The 19,846-nt window shown below is 39.0% G+C and overlaps 1 protein-coding gene across 1 annotated transcript; it reads right to left on the bottom strand.

Annotated features, from left to right (window-relative positions):
- Positions 1 to 6,310: 6,310 nt before the first annotated feature.
- On the bottom strand, positions 6,311 to 15,414 carry grxcr2 (glutaredoxin and cysteine rich domain containing 2). Its single transcript, XM_026328410.1, has 6 exons — positions 14,756 to 15,414; positions 12,492 to 12,641; positions 11,990 to 12,173; positions 11,531 to 11,640; positions 8,852 to 9,079; positions 6,311 to 7,174 (listed from the first exon to the last, which is right to left on the bottom strand). Exons 2-6 carry the CDS (start codon positions 12,546 to 12,548, stop codon positions 7,001 to 7,003), a joined length of 753 nt encoding a protein of 250 aa, XP_026184195.1. The 5' UTR covers positions 12,549 to 12,641; positions 14,756 to 15,414; the 3' UTR covers positions 6,311 to 7,000.
- Between the last annotated feature and the right edge of the window lie 4,432 nt (positions 15,415 to 19,846).

Below are 19,846 nucleotides of genomic sequence, written 5' to 3'. Positions count from 1 at the left end.
GCTTGATTAGGTGAAGAAGGAACTCATTTGTCAGCCTATTGTGTGCTCTTGTAAGAGTTGAGAGGTTCATACTCTCATACATACTTATATATTACATATATATAAGTCTGCTTTGATTCCAAAGCCTTTCAATTCTTACCATGAAGAAGGCTAGCTGTGGTTAAAATGAATGCATTCCAATATCTGCAAAGGTAAAATGTTTTATTTTTAAATGTAGTAATCTCTAGGTTATGCATAAACATCTTTCTCATCCACCCACAAATGAATCTTAAATTGTATCTTTCTTCTCAGTAGTAAAGCAGTGGATTCCACTTTTGGTGTGTTAGACATTTCATTGCAAATACATGGGAAGGAATACAAAATGCAACTCTCCATGCTGATTAAGGGATGAGAAAGAAACAGAAACCTCTCACCGTATATCAGTGGGCACAGTTTATTTCACCTTTGGTTTGGAAGTAGAAGCAGGGTAGAATCAGAGGAAAAGACAAAAGCAAAGAAAACCTGTGAACCATCTGTGCTGTACACCTATGATACATATGTATCACTCAGATTACTTCTAATTGTTCCATGTGCCAAATGGTGATTCATATAGGCTAGAAAAAAAATTGTGTTAAATCTGTAAACAAGCTAGATGGAGAAAAACTGTTCACTGTAGTGGAAGGTTTCCATGCAGGATACATTTGTTCTGGGCTCTTTGTGCTATTTAGTTCTATTAAAGCAAACTAATAAAAGGTAAATTGAAGAATATTTATTTAATACTGTAAGATCTGTCTTGATGGAATAAGAACTTTAAGATGTAAAGACACATTTTAGGAAACACTGAAAGTTAACTACCAGCTGTGAAAATATCAAACAGAATACGATACTGCAGATGTGGATGACGAAGAAACAAAAATATATCTGTCCTGAGCCAGATTAGGAGCAAGCGCTTTCATATTTATGTTTTGTGAGACAGGTGGTGATGAGAGATCAGCAGACAGTTAATAAAACAACATAAAGTCCACTTAGTCAGGGACTTCTGAGATTATTACCAATAAAGCACTGAAATACTGCTGTCGTCAGATGAAGTACAAACACCAGTCACCTTCAATGAAGACAGTGAGCTTGTCTTTATAACGTGACCAGCCCTCACTCCCTCCTACAACACTGCTACCTGCTACACACTGACTGGCTTGATTTCTCTCTCCACCACTGTGCCTCCTCCAGCTCTTATGGCCGCACTTACCAATCATAGCTCTCACCTTGTGCAATTTGTGTATCCCATGTGACAGTGTTATGTGTCTTCTGGGTTCTGCACAGTCCTGTGCAGGTGTTAACACTCTTAAGCTGAATCACACACTGCACCATAGACTCACCGGGGAGCAACTTCAGAAGCAGAGTCTATTTCACCAAATATAAGTGCATAACCATCTATAAGCTAAATAGTTCTCTTCCTCTGATACATTATGTCCCTGACAGTATAACTAGTATGTAAGAGACAACAAAGACTTTAATGTACAAGAGGAATTCTTACCTTTTGCTATATCGTCCTGAGACCCAGCCTATTCATTATGTCCTCTGTAGTGGACATTTGTTTTTGGTCTATATCTTTTGACTCATTTGAGCTACCCTACTAAGTGCTGTCCTCTACTGATGTGCTCAGTAGAGGACATCCTGGCCTTTCTAATGTGATACCTCATGTGTTGGTGGTGGGATGAGAGGGCACTTTGTTTTCATGCTGAGACAAAATGGAGACTGCAGAGGACATAAATGAATAGGCTGTGTCTCAGGAGGATATTTAATTGTTAAGTTTGTAAATTATGCTTTGTTACAGAGTTTGAGCCAGTGGTTTTACACTGGGAACTTTAGAAGGTAATAGAGAGGCAAAAATGGAGCACTATGCATTTCAGTGTGGATAATCTAACCTATGAGATTGTTTGCATACTGAGAGAAATTAACTTCAGTTTCCTGGGAGATAAACTGGGCTCACTTCTAAATTCCATCAGCCACATGGGAGGCATTTTTAGTTTGGAGATCAATTTTGCTTAGACACCCATTTTGACAGCTAAATATTCAGTGTGTAATTTTTGCATTTGCTTCATGATGCAACAGTGAAACAAGTTCAGCCTGAGACTGTGAATATATTGGTCTGTGTTTGCTTAGGAGAGATTTTTCTGTCTGTCTATTTACATCTAAACAATTAAACCTGCCCTTTGGATTCAGGACACTGTATATTTTAGTTGATCTTTTCTGCTTTTTAAAACACTGCACTGCACAGTGTTTCCAGTTGTTAATATAGACAATTGTTAAGAGATTAAAAACTATGATAATCATAATAACATATAACAACATACTATACAGAACATCACTTCATTTTAACAGATATTTTGGCTCTTATGAGAAGCCTTTTCCTGTGCATGAGCCTAGAGAAAAATGATTTCTACCGTCTACTTCAGTGTGTCATTTTATTACACACAAATGCACACAACTGTATGAATCATCTGTATACATTATATTGCAATATTATCACATTCTATGTGCTGACGTTAGTATAGTATTTTTATTCTTTTATGCAAATGAACACATAATTTGCCATCCAAGCCCCCAGAATGGGAAACTGAGGGAGTAAAAAGAACAATCTCTTCGAAAAGCAATGAGGAGTCTTTGTGTTCTTCAACTTCATGGATCTTTCTCAACCTGAGTTTTCTCAACATGAGCATGTGTGCAGACTGGGAATGGATAGAGTCATTAAAAGTTTCTAAAAAAAAATGGAGGTGTGATCATGGGATGTAATTTGAAAGATTCATCAGAGTTTTAGCATCTCTTTGACACCAGAGACTAAGACTGCTCTTGCCCATATAACCCACTGCAACACAGGGAGGTTAATTTCAGGTGACACAAATTATTATAGGGCAGCTTTACAAAATCTTATGTGTTGCTTACATTACATTAGGACACATGATGTCAAACTTATAGATCTTGTGAGTGATATATACATTTGAATAGTATAATAATTTAGATTTATCTACTTTTATAAACATTGACTCTTCTGTTGATTGCTCATTATTTCTGGTGAGTAAAAAGTTAAGTTGTTGATTTGAAGAAAAGTTGCCATTGTTGTTCCTACTTCCACCACAGAGAGGTCAGAGGTTAGGATCAGCTAACAGGAGCTGGAGGGGGGCGTTCGGCTTTTTGCCAAATGATGCGTCAGCAAGGTTGATGCTCACTGTGATGGAGGCTTAAATCCTGAGCCATCCACTGAGGGACACTCTAATTACTACGCTACTCTGCTGTTGCAGCCTGAGGGAAAACGCATGCAGTAATGTGTCTGAACACTGCCACCAGATAAAATGATAATATTTAGTTGTTGCTACTCTTAAACATTTCATTGTTTTTAGGTCTTACTTACACCAAGCTGTATATTAATGACAGGCTCATTTATGTGAGTGATTTTACACCAGTTTTATCTGTTATTATGACATTATTTTTGTGTTGAGAAATAATGAGAAACTGATTGAGATAGAGTGACATAAAAAACAGACAGGAAGACAATGATCTATACTAACTAAATAGAGAAAGTTCAAGCATTTTTGGAATAAATGTGGCACAGTGCAATATTCTAGTATGAGATTTTATGAATAATGCACACAGTCTGCTCCCAGTCTGCATCTTGTGTTGTATATTACGAATGGGCTTTAAGAGATCAGCAATATCAATAATATAAAGCATCATAAATGATGATACTGCCACAGGGGAAAGTGTTTCTCTCTATAGTCACAAGCAATCATTTGCTAGCTGCTGTGATTAAACGGGGCATTATTTGATCATCAAAATCTCAAATAAATTATTATTTTATGTAACGTCCCATAATAAATCACAAGAACAGCAGAGATAGTGGCTTTACACATATGTAGGGGTGTGTGTCCACCCACAAAGGTACAGCAATGTTCACTTTATTTATTTAGGAAAGCGTAAAAGATTTATTGTGTATTGATTAGGAGAGCTGTAAAATTGTAGGTGGAGTAAGAGTTCTGTGCTACTAACAGAAAATATGATCACTGTGAAAACAGTATCTTTGGTCTATTTGTCAAATACAGTTTGTTATGTTCCTCTTTTTAGGAGGAATAAAATATAAACGGATGAAGATGTAGATCTGAGTAGAGAGAAACAAAGTAACATAGAAGATATTCATGCCTACCTTGCAAAGTTTGTTAGACGGAAACAGCAACATTTACTCATCAATCATTTTAGTGAATTGTTATGCATTGTTTTTGACAACAAAAAGGGTGGGATGTAGGGTCATGGGGTCCTTTGGAAAATTCCCTGATGTGTCACAACATTGAATGCTCACACTAATGAATTTTGGGAAGTATAATAATGTGTAGTGCAGGTTAAATGGCCTCTACCATTTGTCTTTAGATCTTATAAATGCAAATAAATGTAGGAAATGCTCATAACAAGCATCAAACATGATTTTCTTTCTCCAGCAATTATTACTCTGTGTTTGTCTGAATTTCCCTTTCCTGAACATTAACACAACAATATATAGTGAAACACAATTTTTTTTTTTTTTTAACCTTATCCCTATCAATTTAGTTCCTGTGGGACTGAGGTGACCCAAGAGTTCTGTGACCCAATTTTTCAGTGACTTTCTCTTTGTGAAATACAGAGTGAGAATGGAAGCTAAAGTGACAAAGTAAAAAGCACAGTTTTAACTTCAGAATGGGTAGCAGATTTTTAAGACCAGGCACAGAGAGAGAGAGAGAGAGAGAGAGAGAGAGAGAGAGAGAGAGAGACAGAAAGAGAGAGAGTCAGAAAGAGAGAGAAATGAAAAATGAAAGAGAGGCTTGAGATCCTGGGACCTTCTCTCATCCCAGAAATAGCAGGGATTTGATTGCTGATGGAGCTTTTGGTCAGCCTGCTGATAAGCCATGCTCTTTAACTGTGTGTGAAAATAACAAGACAAAATAATGGAAATGCCAGCACAAATAGATATAGGGACAGAGATGGACTGTAATGGCCTGGACCGGTGCTTGTTCTGGCGTGACTCTGGGCCAAAGCCACCTTAGACGATGTGGTCAGTGCTCTCCACTGCTAAAGCTAATTTTGATTGATTATCTCTGCCTTGGAGCATAAGGATAGTAGTGAAAATCCCATTTCAGCAGCCACTGCTAAAAATCCCAAGGCTCGGTGCAGTTTATATTTGATTACAGAGCAGGTAGGCATTACATTGGCTTTTTAACAGGTAACTTCACCTCGACACATCTGCAAACAGCAGACAAGTGCACAGGATGTAAGAAAACCACAAATTCTGTGTGGTTAATATTGCTAAGGTACTGTTTAAACCTCACAGGGAGGATTGTGATGGTTTGTAATAGGTTAATATAATCCTGGAAGAGCCCTGTGATGGACTTGTGGTCTTTTTCCAGGTGGATCCCACCTCTCCCCCAATGTCAGCGGGGACTGGCTCCATCCATCCACCCCACCCCTCACCCCTGCAGCCATGGAAGGATAAGAATTCAATTCTGCTCAAACTGCAGAAGGATAAGCAACAGGTTATGGATGGATAGAAGGAAGGTTTGATGTTGCCACAAAAGAAATACATTATTAAATGAAGTTGATCACTCAGAGCTGACAGTAGCAGTGTGAAAACTATTAAAATCATTTACTAGTGAAGCGATAATGTTTAATTTGGTTTTTCCTTTTCTGTTAAATCTTCCTGAAATGGCATGAAACCAAATATTGTGGTTGATTGCAGTTGATTTGAGGTGTAGTGATGAAGACGTAATGGCTAGAAATTATGCACTTGTCTTTATGGTAATGTTTCATTTAGTTTTCATGCTGGAAATACACAAACAAACACTTCTAACCTACTGTGAAAACACATCAAACATTTACAAAATGACTTACACATTACAGTTAGAGACGTTGCCTGTAGAATACTGATGCTGCTCCGACTGCAGGATACATCTACACTTGCTCAGATTAAAATCATATCAAGCATGTTTGATGTTGTTTTTGATGCTTGTGAAAAACTAACTGATGAAACTAACTAATGAATCTGGACTATTGTAAATATCCCGTGTTAATAGCCAAGTACAAAATAAATAGAGCACAAGTGATGCTTTAAAACAGCATGTTGGACACAATGAAAGAAGAATCACTGAAAATGAATCAAGTGTTTTATTTCATACATATACCAAAAACATGTGGTATAAAACTGTGAAACACCAGGAACTGCACTAACCTGACACCATTATTTAACTACCTGAGCTGTCCTACAGTAAGCAATACATTTATTTAAATGCTCCTCATGTCTTCTTATCTCTATCTTTTCTCTAAGCATGCCACAAAAAATGTGATATTTCATCCAAAATCAACATTTTAAGCAGTTGTAGCAATGCATTTTGCCATATTTGAATTGCAGTTTATCATCATCCCCTTATTAACATTACCATCTTTCCTTTCCATTGCAAACTCTTTATCCTTCATCTCTTTTCCTTCAGTTTAAAAAAATGAAAGCATCAATTACCCTCATACAGCACATCATGCTGGGTTGAAAAAAGGTTTCATTCTCACTAGTGAATAGAGAGTGGAGATAGGAAGAGGGCAGCTTTCCCAGCAGATAAAATAAAATGCAAAATGTTTGCATCATTTTAATTAAAATGATATCTCTGTCGTGGAACCAGGCTTTATCAGGAAGGAGAGCACAGATGCAAAATAATGTGACAACAAAAGGGCGATTATGTGTTTGTGTTATCACAAACCATGTTCACTGCACACAGTAATTGTATTTTATGATTTTGTGCCCACTGCTCAGCTACAATTCCCCTTTCTGGTGATGGCTTATGTTTCCTAGTAGTGCTTCAAAACACCCCACCAAGAACATTTTGGATTAGAGCAAAATTACCACAGAGACAATTCTGACAAACTGTAAGCTTCGGACACACGGTCACTCACAGCTACACATTCTCATTGACTCACTCACTTTCTGCCAGACATGGTTGTCAGCCAAACGGTGCTATTTGCTGCAGCAGGACTGGCACTTCTCCAGACCATGGGGGTAGCAGGCTTGGCATCGCAGATCACTGATGGACTCGTTAAAGCGGTTCGCCAGCATGGATAGCTTACTACCGTGACACAGAGAGCAGGGAGCACAGCCTGAGCCACCACAATGCTGGCAGCTGTCAGCCTCCTGGAGGAAGAAGAAACACATTAGAGGAGAGAAGAGGAGAAAGAGGAGGTGAAAAAGAGGAACTGTGAGGTTAGACAAAGGGTAAAAAGGGAAGGAAGAAGTGTGAATGGGTGAGAAAGGACACAGGTATAGAGACTGTGCTAAAAAGGGATGTTGGGCATTTGCTTTGTTTTTATAATAAAAACTAAAAAAATTATTATTATTAATTTTTGCACCGCTCCAACCACTGGCTCCAACCCCAGTATGGGTTTTTTTTTTGTTGTTGTTTTCAGTATGGTACAGCCAGCCAGTCAACTAACAGCTAAAATGTACAGTAATGAGCCTCTGCCTGTGCAGTTTCAATGAGATGCAGCGACGATGTTTTTAAATCTGTACCAACTAATAGATGTTGCACCTCAGTGGAAAATAGCTCTATGGACTTTTTGTTGTCACTTTTCTACTATTGGACAAACAAGTATCACTCACCTCTGACACTTTGGGACAGACAGAACTAGACTGCTACAGTGCAGGCTGGTGTACCTCAGAGGCAGAGGCTCTATAAATGTAGAAACTATGGAAGGGGGAAAGTGTTGCTTAAACAATTCCTCCTACAGAGTAAAATTAAAAAAAAAAAACACTGAAAGTAGATAAGGTGTTATTTAATTCATTTGAATTCTTTACAAGATATATAAGTATATATGATCAGATAGTCAGTAACCAATGGGCCACAGATACAGTAGCAACTGATCTTACCCTATATGCACCTATATGAAAAAAAAAACAAGTGCAGTTTCAGTGTGATTGGTTTGCTGCATTGCTGCAAGTAGTGCAAACATGAAAACAGGAAACAGGACAAAGTCGTATTATTTGGCAGCAACAAAAGTCATTTCTGCCTGTAGAGCTAGTGATATATTCATCTACTGTATTGTGATGATCAGCTATTATATCAATGGTGAACCCTAGAACCACACTGGGTGAACTACAAAATATGAAGCTAAGCCTGTGCTAGAAATTAAAAAAAAAAAATAAAAGCAGTGAGAAATAAATTACCTTAGCATTTGTGCAACAAAGGCAACAATGATAAAAAAAAGGGACAGTAACAAAGAGGAGCTGATCGCCAGATAATAACAAAAAAAGCTGAGAATGAACTTCCTTGCGTTTATAGAGGCAGAGAAAATGAGAAAATAACGAGAGAGGTGAGAAAAGGATGGAGGGGCGAGGGGAGAACAGTAATCACCCAAGGAGGTGAGAGGGAGGAAATAATACAGAGCTGGGTATCCTTGCAGGCTGGTAACTGGCAGGCAAATGCAGCGAGGGCAGAGCAGAACTGTGGACTCATCAGTATCTGTTCACAGTTGACAGATAAAACTTGAAAAATGGGACGGTGATTGTTGCAGCAGGAAGGGCCCACAAGGAAAAGAAAGGAGTAGGTACAAATGAGGTGGCAGTTACAAGGAAACGGAGAATAAACACCCCTCTGTGAACAGTTTTGAGTTACAACAATATCGCTGCACAGACAATACCACAGTTATTCTCCTGAAAGCAGAACTAAAGTGAAAAAAGGATGGCTGAAGATATATGCAGAGAAAGACAGAGGGAGGAGGAGAGACATGATGAGGCTGAGAATATCACAAAACAAGAACAAGGTGATAAAACCTATATCACACCACTGACAGTAATTTGGCTAAGGACCATTACCTTGGTCTCTGTCTTGCTGATTTGTTTCTCCTCCTTTTCCTCCCCGTCCTGTGCACATTGAGCCTTAGCCTTCCTCCTGCTCCCCCTCTCCCTGGCCTTTGGGTATCCCTCCATATCCACATGGGGCACTGTGTGATGCCGCAGCACTTCAGGCTTTCTCTGTGGCGCTTTGATGATGCGCAGATTGCTGGTGTAGATGATTATCTTCCCAAAGTCCAACACTGATGACTAAAGGAAACAGAAATAGAGATAATCTCATATTATATCAGATAATTAAATTAGACTCTACTTATGTTGGCTATTTCATGCATCTCTAAGAGAGTGTGTCCACATTTAGCCATGGGCTTTATGTGTGGGTGAAAAGGAGTTTTCTAGTTGAATGCAGCTGAAGTGTCCTACTGTTTGTGCAAATACGTAATATGTTTTGTGCTATAGCTGTTTTGTGGTACTCTGGGGCTTCTGGTGTTGGAGAAACTACAGTAATTTCTGTTTGAACTGACTGAACTGACTGAGGAGACACATTGAGAGAAAATACTGATCTTTTCTCATTGATTCATTTGTTGCATTTACTGCAGTGCGTTTCATCTACATTTGGTTGTCTATAAGAACAAAACAACCAGGTTACTTGAGAAGTGAAATGTACAGTCTATTGCTGGTAGCTGTTTAAAAAATAGAATAAGTTGTATATTGGTCTTGCAGAATGTGATGAGCGTAGATCTGCAAAGTGTGAGGAGATTCTGGTCCAGGAAGTGTTTAATTTTTTTCCTGCAAGTGCGTCGTCAGTGGTTCTGAACACAGAAACAAAGGAGGAGCACCTCTAACATTGTTAGAAGTGACTTTTTTTTAAGATGATCTAATAAGTTGAATATATCAAACATTTCATAAATTAAAATCAGTGAAACTTTCTTATTATAAAACAGACAGAGAACACATTGAAATCACATTGGAATGAATTCATTAGGCCTTTTACAACAGGGGTCCTCCTCTAAAACGCTGCATCCTCCTTTCAATAATGCTGCAGAGACTTAAACCAATTCCAAATTGCTGTCTTCCTCTGATAAATGTGATAAATATTGCCCTTAGTGGCAATGCAGGGCTAAGTGTGCCTTTGTTTAGAGGCTAAAAGAATGAAACTGACACTAAGCCAGCAGGTGATGTAGCTGACCTCCCTCTCAGCCTGCAGCACTAATGAAGTCACTGTCACAGCAATTCAGTAAAACCAGCTTTTCAGTCAGATGAACAATTTTGTTGCTGCTGTTGTTCCACATTAATCGTACAATTTTCACTGAGGAGCCTGCAGTTGATGCTTCCACTACTCAAAGATTCATTTCATTTTCTCTTTGAAGTCTTCGTCATGTGTTTTGTTCTAAAGATGCATGAATCTATTACTGAATTACTTTGGCTCATAATTGTGATGTGTGCATTTTGGTGTGTGTGTGTTTCTTTCTAGCATACAAAGTGTAGACTTGCAGTGCTCTGTGGTGTTTAAAAAATAAATAACTTTTTCTTATTAAAATTCCTATCATATAAGTAGATCTGAAGAGATACTACAAAGTGATCATGCTTGAAAATGAGAAATGTACCATTCAGTGTGTCTCAGCAACAGTAAATCACAGTTTAAAGTGTTAACAAATTTCTCCTGTAGGTGGTATTGAGATAGCAGAGAATAATTAGACAGTGCATCCATAAATAAGCACATATTTTGAACACTGTAAAAATGCCAACCTGTATTCTTTGGCATAAAGAAGTACAAGTTTGACAAGGCTGGAATGATCAGAATTTAAAGTAAATTTTAAAATTATGCCAACAACAAGCCACTCTATTAAGCAAAAGTAGGTGGTGCTAACTTCAAAAAAACCCATATCTATGATTTATTACAGTGGCGAGGTCTGTTAACTGGAGGAATCCTTGAAAAAGACAAGTTCTTACTTCATTTTGCTCTGCAATTTCATTTATTTCAGTTTTATTTGTATAGCTCCAAAGCACAATAAAAAAAGTCTTCACATGATACTTTACTTATAAAACCCAACAAATCCCTGATGAGGCAACGGTGGAGAGGAAAAACTCCCTGTAACAGAAGAAACCTCCAAATGAACCACCGCACTATGCACCTTTCTTAACTCAGTGTAATTAGAGACATCTGTCAGTTTCAAGTTGAAACTACTCCACTCCCGTATAGAGAGAGGTGTTTCTCCTAGTTTCCCTGGTCACATAGATATAAATGTGGTGGAGGAAGCTGTCAAAAACACCTGTCAATGATGGTGAACACACAAATGTAACTAAAGCAGTGCCCTGTGGTCACAGGCAGGATAAATGTATAATAGCTGCCAAAATGAGGACATTATTTCTTGGAGGACATAGCAAATCTGCACAAGAGGTTAGGGCAAATGGGAAAATAGGTAAAATGCTGATTGAAAAGGGAAATGTGCACACACAGGAATGACAAAGAGAGCTGTTCTCTTTTCCTTAACGATAACCCTCAGGATGCCTATGCTCCCCAAGTATCACCAAGATGATAATGTTTTAGTATTATTACCAAACTATTTTAAGAACACATTAAAGTAAGTAGTTGACATTCAGACAGATATTAAGGCAGACAAAACTGATACTAGTAGGAAATCGAATTCTCACCTTGATTAATAGCAAAATTCAACCATCAAAACAAGCGGCATTGCTTACTTTAGCACTTCCCTCCACTTCCTCGGTCTGGCCAGTCGCAGGCTTGTAGCTTCCCAACCCTCTGTACACATTTATTCTCTGGGCAATGAGCCCTGTTGGAGGATAGACACCTGGGTAGAGAATAGAACTGCAGTCAATAGTAGAGAGTCAGAACTTACCAGAGATTGGACAGTAAAGATTGAGTTTCATCCACCAGCACACTGATGTGCTTGTCTGAATTTTTGAATTGAGACAACACCTATGAATCAGGCAGGTTTCATTTAGCTAGACTCTCTCATAATGGTAGAGGAAATACATTTCTTATTCAAGTGTATGAAAGATGCTTCAGATGCTTCTTCACCAGGAGAAGTTGTTGGTGTCTCTGGTTACACACAAGCCCACACAAACAAACCTCACTCCAATCATGCATATAAAGTAAGATACAGGAGTATAGTATGTTATATCATGATAAAAACCCACTCTGTTGGTCCCCGTGAGTATTTTCAAATCCACAAAGCTGCTCCACCTCCAAGTGACTGGGAGGGATCTTGCGATGGACAAAGCTGTGAGGGTATTTCTCCTCTGGACTGTCCAGCTCCTGGCCATCCTCATACACATGCTTCAGCACACGACCACTGTAGGACGACGCCAGCTTGAACCTCACCTAAGGTTTTGAGTCAGAAATGACGTGCTTTTAATTCACTTCCCTAAGGGAAGAAAATTTGCTGTTTGATCAGAGTGAAGGTGTATAGAAATATTTTAACACGCACAAGTGAACTGTCAGATGCAGGTCTCCAACCACACCAGGTTCAGTTTGTTATGTGCTAAAACGTAAAGCTTATCTGCTACTAACAACTGCACAAAAATCATTTTAACAGGTAACTCCAATAACCTCAGAATGTCTTTTACTCAACACAGTACATTTACAGAAGCACTTCAAAACTCACAAAGTTGAAAGAAAGTGGTCTAGTAAATAACTTACCTTTCTGGGCTTGGTGCCTTCGTAGTGCTGATTCAATTTTCTCTGGAGTTCCTCCATGGTAGCTGACAGAAACAGATGCAGCAAGGGCGTCACTCCATCCAAGAAGTTCCTTACCTGGGGCAAATTGACATCAGCTGGAGACCACGGTGCCTGGTGTGATGAAAGAATGTATAGGATGGATGGAAAAACGTATTGATATACAGCACGATGGCAGCACAGGGTATGAGAGCCCGACTGAGGAGCTGTGTGTAAAGAGTGGGTGGATGATGAAGCTCTCTCTCTGTGTCCTGCCTCCTGAGTTTGATTGTAACTGCTGTTTTAAGGGACCCACCTTTCTAGTTTCATGAGCTAAATTATTCACGGCTAGATCGTATGTACAAAAGGGTGGTTGAGAAACCAGAAGCCCAGTCATCAAATAATTATGATCACCAGAATAGAAGGTAGCTGGGGACTGTGTGGAGGTCTGTGTGTTTGTGTGTAAGGGAGAGAAAGACTGTGTGTGTGTGTTGTCAGAGAGTTGGAAGAGTGCCTGTCATTGGACTGGAGCCGAGTGCATCAGTGTTGAAGAGTAAACATAACGTCTGATGTCTGTTACTGTCACACTGGGAACCTTTAGCCTTAACACAACATCCATCCAGCAGTACTACTGTAAGCTTTAATGCTATATCTAACTGAATTAACACCTTGCATTTATAGTTTTTTCTATCTGTATACAGTATGTGTCTGTAATCCTAGACTAAAACTCTTTGAAAGTCTAATCTGAAGTGAATTTTAGGAGTTTATTTCACAGAATTAAATAAATAGAAATAATCATGGAAAGTATACAATTAAACATTCTCCTTCCATAATCCTACAGTGTAATTACTTGAACTAATGAGTCACAATTAGTGTTTAACAAAATCACCATATGCTAAGTGTCTTTCTGTCTAGTGTAACGACTTTAATTATTTTGCAAATTGCGTATCCTTATTTTGTATCTAACATGCAATTATGTAGCCCTTAGTGTGACTAATAGCAAGAGGTAAAGACTCGTGGTGCATTCTTTTACTCGTGTCTTAAATCAGTCTTCACATGCCCATATGGATGTTAAAACAACCACTGTTCACTTTAATGTTTCCTTTTGTTCATAATAAAAAAACATCATAAAAAATACTTCTTAAAGCAATAAGCGATTTCTTTTTACAGTCGGCGTTGGGGGACGACAGCACAAGTCTCGTTCTGTGCAAAAAACATATTTTAAACAATAAATTATATAATATTATATTATGAGGTTTCAACAATCTAATGTAGTGTTCAGAAACATCTCACACTAGGTCTTGTGTATAAATTTGTATGAATGTCCAATCAACAAATGCATACATATATGATTTTATTCCATTATATAGTTTTAGAAAATGTTCTTATCCATATTTTGAAACTGCCGATGGTAATAGCACATTTCCCTTCATCTTCAGGAGAGAACAGCCACCAACCCAACACATGAACGCTATTAACTCAAGGCATGTTAAGATCAACCTTACAATTATCCTTGGAGATAACTGTTACTAAGCTGAGAATGAATGGATGGTTTAATAAGAGAGAGGGGTAGCACTGAGAGTAGACAAAGACCCTATCTTGGCTCTTCCCTGGCCAAGAGTCAGCTTAATCAGATCGCAGAACAAACAAGCATGGTCACTCGAGCGAGAAATTGTTTTAGGTGCATCATGGTGCTTGCTGCTTTTAGTTTAAACGATTGCTACTGTAAATCTGTCTCTATGTGTCTCCACATTAACAGTTCATGTATATTCGATTATCCCCATTATGATTCCTGAATAAAATTGCAATATGAGCTTCATTGCTCAGATACAGTGCTCTCAGTAGCCATAGATCTTCATCTAATCCCTTTTCAGTTCTCTGATGGTACAGATCGAACCTGAGAAATACTAGTTTTGGTTTCAGTGTGCTGGTGATAATGCTTTTAGACCTGAGTGAGCAAGACAAGCCTCAGTGAGCCACAAATTTAAAGCCAATGCAAGTCTAGTCTGCAGATGACCTGCTGCTACCTGTATGAGCTAACTGCATGGTATGGTGAGTGCTGGCTGCTCCTCTGTGCTCCTGTCTTTTATCACTTAGATAAAATACTCCCAGTTGTTTATGCCACAAACCCTTCACAGCTACATTCATACATCCTGTTTCAACTGCTGTTCATAATAGTAGTCATTTTGTACATGTAGGAGCATATTTGTGTTAAGCTTGATTATTTCCCCTCAAAGGTTCAAAAATACCTTTAGGAGATGTGTGTTTCACACTTGGCAAGCCTCACAGTGAAGGCCTGGGTGAAGCTTACACCCATCTCTGTTGTGTACTGATTGTTGTACTCTTTCCATCAACCTCTGCTTCTGTCGCTCTTTTTCTCTCTATTCTTTTGCCCTGTGTAAGTAATGTTCAAAAAGAAAAAGACAGAAAAGAGGAAAGTGAATTCTCCATTTTAAAAGAGACCTGCTCATTATTTTGCTTGTACTATTTCTGATACCTTCCCAAGGGGAATGGTATTGACTGACTCACATATTCACGTCAACTATTTTCAGGCAGAAACAGAACAAAGATCAACCAGAACTGGATTCAGTTTCTCCATAGCTTTCGTTATTTTGTAGGGACATTTTTTTGGGATGAAAGGTGGAATTAACCCGGAGTGTCAGAGTGAAATGCAAGGAGTTTCTGACAATGAACTGTTCCCTCAGTGAGGAGACTCCAGCAAGGTGATAATGATCTCCTGGTGTTTACCACAAAAAAGGCAACAAGAGCTTTGCCATTTTGGATAGAAACTACTACTGCCCTAGATCTTTTCCTCTTCCTCTGCACTTTACAGCACCAAACTCAGAGTGTAGCTTTTGACTTGCTTGCTCTGCCCTCAGGCGGCTGACAGGTAGGAGGAAAAAGAGGAAAGAGATTCAGGCAACGATGAGAAAAGAGCAGGTGAAAGGCTGGAGTAAGGAGGGGGGGGGGACAGGGGGGGGGGGGGGGTGTATGGTGGCAATGGTGGCAAGGAGGGAAGGAGGGAGACATGAAGCTACAAGAGAATGTAAGAGATCATATTCGTCCTAAAGCAACACAAATGTCACATCGATTCTGACGTTTACAGACAAAAAACATAAAATATCTGCTAAGATCTGTTCATTTCATTCAGGGAAAGAGCCCATATTTAGAGGTTATAAATACATTTATAGTTATATAGAAAGTAAACAATGAGAAACCAGATCTGAAATCAATACATTGTGGTTTTTAACGTAGATCTTGTATTACTGTAATAAAAAAAATACTAACAGACATTTCACTCATAAACAAAACATGTCTTTTTAAAAGGAATCTGTAAAAACACCCTGTATACAGATAAAAATAATGGATGTCTCTAAAGAGTTTCCATAAGAGAACACTTTGGCAGAAAATATAGCTTTAAACTGTGTTTACTCAAAAGCTAGCATAGCGTCATAAATAAGAGGAAATAAGGCAATTCATGTGTGGTCTTGATTACTAAAAGAGTACAATATGCATTATAGATGTTTACACAATTAGTAGCTTTAAAATGATCTGTTGTAAAAACACTTCTCAACACTATGTAAAAGAGCTCAAAGATGTTTTGGCCATCAGAAGTAACAAAACATCTTTTGTTCAACACAAAATGAGATAAATCATTTTTAAAGGTCTTTGACTTTGACTTTCCCAGTCAGTTAAACAGCATCCAGTGTTATAGTAATTAAATTAGAAATGACTCCATTCGTATATAAAAATGAACTTTTATACACATCAGTTGTCCAAGTGTACAGAGACTTTAACGAAGAGAAAGCACAAACCCTCAACACTGAATTAGATTACACTGTCATTAAAAAACAGCAGCACTGTTTTAAATAGAAGTACTAATGTATTTGAATTTCATTATCTTAATTACGATGTCTATCAAATGATAGATGTTGTAAGTCACAGTCAAGTTAATATTTAATACTTCACTGGGATTGGTTTTTTATCTAATTTTAATTAGCTGTATGGTGGTGGTGTTTGTCTCCCATGAAACCTTGAGCTAATACAGAAACTTGCAGCTGGGATGCTACAGAGACCTTCTCCCGTGATCTCTGCACCCCACTCGAATTTCATATTCAGAAAAAAAAGTCCCTCTCAAAAATGATGTATGATTGCACAACTGCAATCCCAACCAAAATGAGATTCCAGCCAGCAGCAAGGGAATCAAGGCAGGGAATCAAGGCAGGGAAATGCCAGGAATCAGCAGACACACCTATGTTTCGTAAAACTACGATTTAATTGCAAGGCTCATTTGAAAGTCTTCAAATGGCCTTTGATGTGGATGTTACATTATCTGAACAATTAACCAAAGCATGCTAACAAACTTTCTGTCTTTTTTAAATTCTACTTTTGAGTTTTACATCATGTGAAAGGGGCCTATTCCAAAGCTGTAAAAAAAAGAGGTTGATCCACCAAAATGCTAGATATAAAATTTTGCAGCACTGACAGAGATAATTGTATCTTCCTGTCCTGACCTACTGGGTGGTTGTGATGTCACAGTGTAGCAAGCAAATCTAAGATAATCAAACCATCCTAACTTAATGAAGGACATTAGATAAATGTATGATTATTACTGAATCTGGTTACTAAAAAGTCACATTATTTTTGTAGGCCAGTGACATTTATAGACGACAAAATATAATTTATGCAATATGTGTATCTGAATATATATCTATACAATAAGTATATCTGAATTAACAAAGTCTGTAAACTACTGAGATAATTCAAAATGTCCAGGCATTTAGGCAGAGTCATATCTATTTAAACATTTTAAATATTGTTTGGTAACGAGCTCAGTGCAGTGTAAATTCTGCACAGGTTGACCTGGGTACCACAGTCTCTGAATCTGTCATTAAATCTATTGCAGTCTGGTATTGCACAGATTGACAGCACATGCTTGCAGTTAAAATGATCAGGATTTCCTGTGCTTTATCACTTCACCAACCATAAAGCAACAAAACAACAGAATAAAACAAGTGTCTCTGGCTAACCAGATTACGTGGATGAAAAGCTTATCTACTGAAAGAGGAATCAAATGTCAGATCAAGAAAAATCCTGTTGAGCTGATGACTTTTTTGTTGGAAAGTATGGGCTAACACTATAAATCCTTACTGCAACCTGAGCTGCACAGAAGTCCCAACATGTGTGCAGCAGCAAGATCATGAAGTACAGTTACAATTTTAATATTACTTTTCTTTTTCAGAAATATCCATCCATCCATCATCATCTTCTTCTTCTTCTTCTTCTTTTCCTTTCGGCTGCTCCCTTCAGGGGTCGCCACAGCCAATCATCTGCCTCCATTTAACCCTATCCTCTGTATCCTCCTCACCCATACCAACTATCCTCATGTCCTCCTTCACTATATCGAAGAACCTCCTCTTTGGTCTTCCTCTAGGCCTCCTTCCTGGCAGCTCTAACCTCAGCATCTTTTTACCAATGTATTCACTGTCCCTCCTCTGAACATGTCCAAACCATCTCAATCTGGCTTCCCTGGTTTTTTCTCCAAAACATCTAACATGAGCTGTCCCTCTGATGTCCTCATTCCTGATCCTATCCATCCTCGTCACTCCCAGAGAGATCCTCAACATCTTCAGCTCTGCCTCCTGTCTTTTTCTCAGTGCCACTGTCTCTAAACCAGACAACATTGCTGGTCTCACCATTGTCTTGTCCACCTTTCCTTTCATTCTTGCTGACACTCTTTTGTCACACATCACACCTGACACTTTCCTCCACCTGTTCCAACCTGCTTGCACACGTCTCTTCCCTTCTTTTCCACACTCTCCGTTGCTCTGGACTGTTGACCCTAGGTACTTAAAATCCTCCACCTTCTTCACCTCATTTACACACATGTACTCTGTTTTACTGTGGCTCAGCTTCATACTTCTCCTTTCCAGAGCAAACCTCCAGCTCTAGATTTTCCTCCACCTGCACCCTGCTCTCACTACAGATAACAATGTCATCTTCAAACATCATGGTCCATGGAGATTCCTGTCTAACCTCATCTGTCAGCCTGTCCATCACCACAGCAGACAAGAAGGAGCTCAAAGCCGATCCTTGGTGCAGTCCCACCTCCACCTTGAACTCCTCCCACAGCACACCTAACCACTGTCTTACAGCTCTCATACATGTCCTGCACCACTCGAACATACTTCTCTGCCACTCCAGACTTCCTCATACAAAACCACTGCTCCTCTCTCAGCACCCTGTCATACGCTTTTTCTAAATCTACAAAGACACAATGCAGCTCCTTCTGGCCTTCTCTGTACTTCTCCTTCAGCATTCTCAAAGCAAATATTGCATCTGTGGTTCTCTTTCTTGGCATGAAATCATACTGCTGCTCACAAATGCTCACTTCTGACCTCAGCCTAGCCTCCACTACTCACTACACACTACTCCATCCATTCATCCATTTTCTATACCTGCTTATTTCTTAACCAGGCTCACAGGGACCTGCTGGAGCCTATCCCAGCTCTCTTTGGGTGAAAGGCAGGGGTCCACCCTGGACAGGTCACCAGTCCATCACAGGCCCACATAGAGACAAACAACCTCACACACTCACACTCACTCCCATGGGCAATTTAGAGTCACCAATCAACCTGACATACATGTTTTTGGACTGTGGGAGGAAACCAGAGTAGCTGGAGAAAATCCACGCAAGCACAGGGAGAACATGTAAACTCCACACCGAAAGGCCGGGTTGCAAACCCAGGACCTTCTTGCTGTGAGGCAACAGTGCTTACCACTTAACCACCATGCTGCCCCTTATTCATGCCATTATTGGAAAATATGTTGAAATGCACTTGGTGGTGCTAGATATTTTTCATCCTCAGCTTTTTGTGTGCTGCTGTTGTGTTTATACCAGATTAAAGAATGATCTGTTTACTTGATTTCACTCCAGAGTAAACTTCTTCTTCTCAAGTGACATCTGCCACGACCATTTCTCTCTTTGCTATGCAGCCAGACCTCTTGAAATAAGGGTCTTTTCTACAGCCAAAAAAACTATTAGATGGAGACTGAATCAGCCACATACTGCTTCAGTTCAATTTTCTTTTTTAGCTCCTTTTAGAAACAAACAAATAAATAACTAAAGTCCAGTATCTGGCACAGATTAAAACACACAAAAACTGACATTCAAATGTGAGTGAGTGTGAGTGTGTGAGGTTGTTTGTCTCTATGTGGCCCTGTGATGGACTGGTGACCTGTCCAGGGTGTACCCCTGCCTTTCACCCAAAGAGAGCTGGGATAGGCTCCAGCAGATCTCCGTGACCCTGGTTAAGGAATAAGCGGGTATAGAAAACAGA

The sequence above is a fragment of the Mastacembelus armatus genome, chromosome 14 (assembly GCF_900324485.2).
Source record: "Mastacembelus armatus chromosome 14, fMasArm1.2, whole genome shotgun sequence".
Taxonomy (NCBI): domain Eukaryota; kingdom Metazoa; phylum Chordata; class Actinopteri; order Synbranchiformes; family Mastacembelidae; genus Mastacembelus; species Mastacembelus armatus.
This window is presented reverse-complemented; position numbering and strand designations above follow the sequence as displayed.